The sequence below is a fragment of the Rosa chinensis genome, chromosome 5, assembly GCF_002994745.2.
Source record: "Rosa chinensis cultivar Old Blush chromosome 5, RchiOBHm-V2, whole genome shotgun sequence".
Classification (NCBI taxonomy): domain Eukaryota; kingdom Viridiplantae; phylum Streptophyta; class Magnoliopsida; order Rosales; family Rosaceae; genus Rosa; species Rosa chinensis.
This window is the reverse complement of record NC_037092.1, coordinates 15,831,920-15,833,947: the sequence shown is the minus strand read 5'-3', so window position 1 is coordinate 15,833,947 and position 2,028 is coordinate 15,831,920. Positions and strand designations below refer to the sequence as shown.

Sequence of the window (2,028 nt, the reverse complement as noted above, 5' to 3'; positions counted from 1 at the left end):
AACAGTCTCCAACCCGTCAAGGCTAAATTATAGCCCTAAAATATATTTTAACATTTTGAATTGGTTATATATATATGTGTGTGCTTATTTTTTAAAGTCAATTGACTTATAGTATTTGAAATAAATTATATGATAAAAAATATTTTTTCGGTTGTATTTTTTTTTTAAAGATAATTAAAAATATCTTTAGCTAATTTTGAAATGAAATAAAATTGGAATAGAATTTTTAATATTTATTTTATTCATGACATAAGCATTTAAAAGTTACACAACAAAGTAAGAAAATACAAACACTTGTCAGTGACAACCCTGACAATTATTAAAATCAGAAATTGAAAGCTTTGAAAACTCAATCACATAGCAAATATCAAATTCATGGTGCTTGACCTCGCAGACTCCAGAGGTGTTGGACAAGATCATCTTGTAAATGTCGGTTGCCAACAGGAGAACGCATCATTCTGTATCGAGACATATATTCCGACATGATGATTCTTCCAGATCTTGGATCCCTTTCAAAATTTTCTCTCACTTCGTCTAAGATGCGAGCTCGAGCCCTTCTGGACCTATTTGGATCCGGTTCGTCATCATCAGACTCGCCATTGTAGTAATCGGCACGTTCATCCTCAACAATCATATTATGAAGGATAATGCATGCCAACATGATATTGGACAAATTTTCCAAACTCCACCCTCTTGCAGGTTGTCTAATGATTGCCCATCTTACCTGGAGAACACCAAATGCTCTTTCAACGTCTTTGCGGAAGGCCTCTTGTTTGGTGGTGAAATATGCTTCAGCTTCATTTTGAGGGCGTCTGATTGCTTGGACAAGCGTTGCCCACTTAGGGTAGATGCCATCAGCGAGATAGTAACCCATGCTATAACGATGATTATTGATGTGGTAGTCTAATTGTGGTGACTGACCTTCAGTGAGCGCATCAAATAGTGGTGAACGCCCGAGGACTGTAATGTCATTTTGGGTACCAGGAATTCTAAAAAAGGCATGCCAGATCCATGTATCAAAATCCGCCACGGCTTCGAGAATGATGGTTGGTTTTCTTGATTTTCCACTAAAGCTTCCTTGCCATCCAGTTGGACAGTTCTTCCATCGCCAATGCATGCAGTCGAGCAAACCTATCATTTCAGGAAAGCCTCGTCATTCGGCTCACTGTAAGAGCCGTTCCAGATCCTCTCTGTTTGGTGCTCGAAGATATCGTTGCTGGTAAATGATGACGATCGTACAACAAAATTCACCGAAGTTTTCTATAGCAGTAGATTCAGCCATCATGAAGTTTTCATCAAGAGAGTCTGCCACTTGTCCGTAAGCCATCATTTGTAGTGCGCAAGTCAATTTCACATGAGGCGAAAAGCTGAGTTGCCCTTTGTTGTCACGTTTTTGCCTGAAGTAGAGGTTAGCTGACTGGACATCGTCTAGTAGGCGAAGGAAAACTTCACGCCTCATTCGGTAGCGGCGTCTGAATATTTCTGGTGGGTACACCGTATTTTCTACAAAGTACTTTTGCATAAGATCATCGTTCGCACGGGAGCGAAATCGAGGGATGTATTTACGCCCGGGAACAGACCCACCCCATTGCGGTTGTGGACGAAGTTGGTTATTTGCCAACCAAGTAGCTGCCGTCGTCATAACTTGTGTTGCATGCATTTCCATCTCTTCATCTTCTTCATCCTCTTCCTCTTCTGCGCGTAACCTTTCTTGCCACTTATTGAACCAATTAGAACTCATTGTCAAAGGGTTTAAACAAAAAAGCAAAAAGGTATGAATCTGATGAAGGTGAGTAAAGACACTTATATGATTGTGTGAGTTATGCTGAAGATGAAGAACTTAATTTATAGGAAAATTTGGCTGAAGATCAGCTTTGCCTTCGCGTACAACACCACTTTATTCCATTACAAAATTTTCTTGATATTCCGAGAATCATATTCAGCTTTATGTCATTCTTTGCCTTCACGTACAAAACCACTTTATTCCATTACAAAATTTTCGTGATATTCCAAGAATCATATTCAGCT

General features: G+C 39.3%; 2 protein-coding genes across 2 annotated transcripts; both read right to left on the bottom strand.

Moving 5' to 3' along the window:
• Window positions 1-373: 373 nt before the first annotated feature.
• On the bottom strand, window positions 374-1,138 carry LOC112203266. The gene has a single exon (XM_024344257.1). The coding sequence runs from the start codon at window positions 1,136-1,138 to the stop codon at window positions 374-376; it is 765 nt and encodes a 254-aa protein (XP_024200025.1).
• Window positions 1,139-1,162: 24 nt separating this feature from the next.
• On the bottom strand, window positions 1,163-1,741 carry LOC112203265. The gene has a single exon (XM_024344256.1). It carries the CDS (start codon window positions 1,739-1,741, stop codon window positions 1,163-1,165), a length of 579 nt encoding a protein of 192 aa, XP_024200024.1.
• Between the last annotated feature and the right edge of the window lie 287 nt (window positions 1,742-2,028).

Excerpts from the sequence above, each read along its gene's own strand:
- LOC112203266 (XM_024344257.1), bottom strand. The coding sequence starts at position 1,138 with ATGATAGGTTTGCTCGACTGCATGCATTGGCGATGGAAGAACTGTCCA.
- LOC112203265 (XM_024344256.1), bottom strand. The coding sequence starts at position 1,741 with ATGAGTTCTAATTGGTTCAATAAGTGGCAAGAAAGGTTACGCGCAGAA.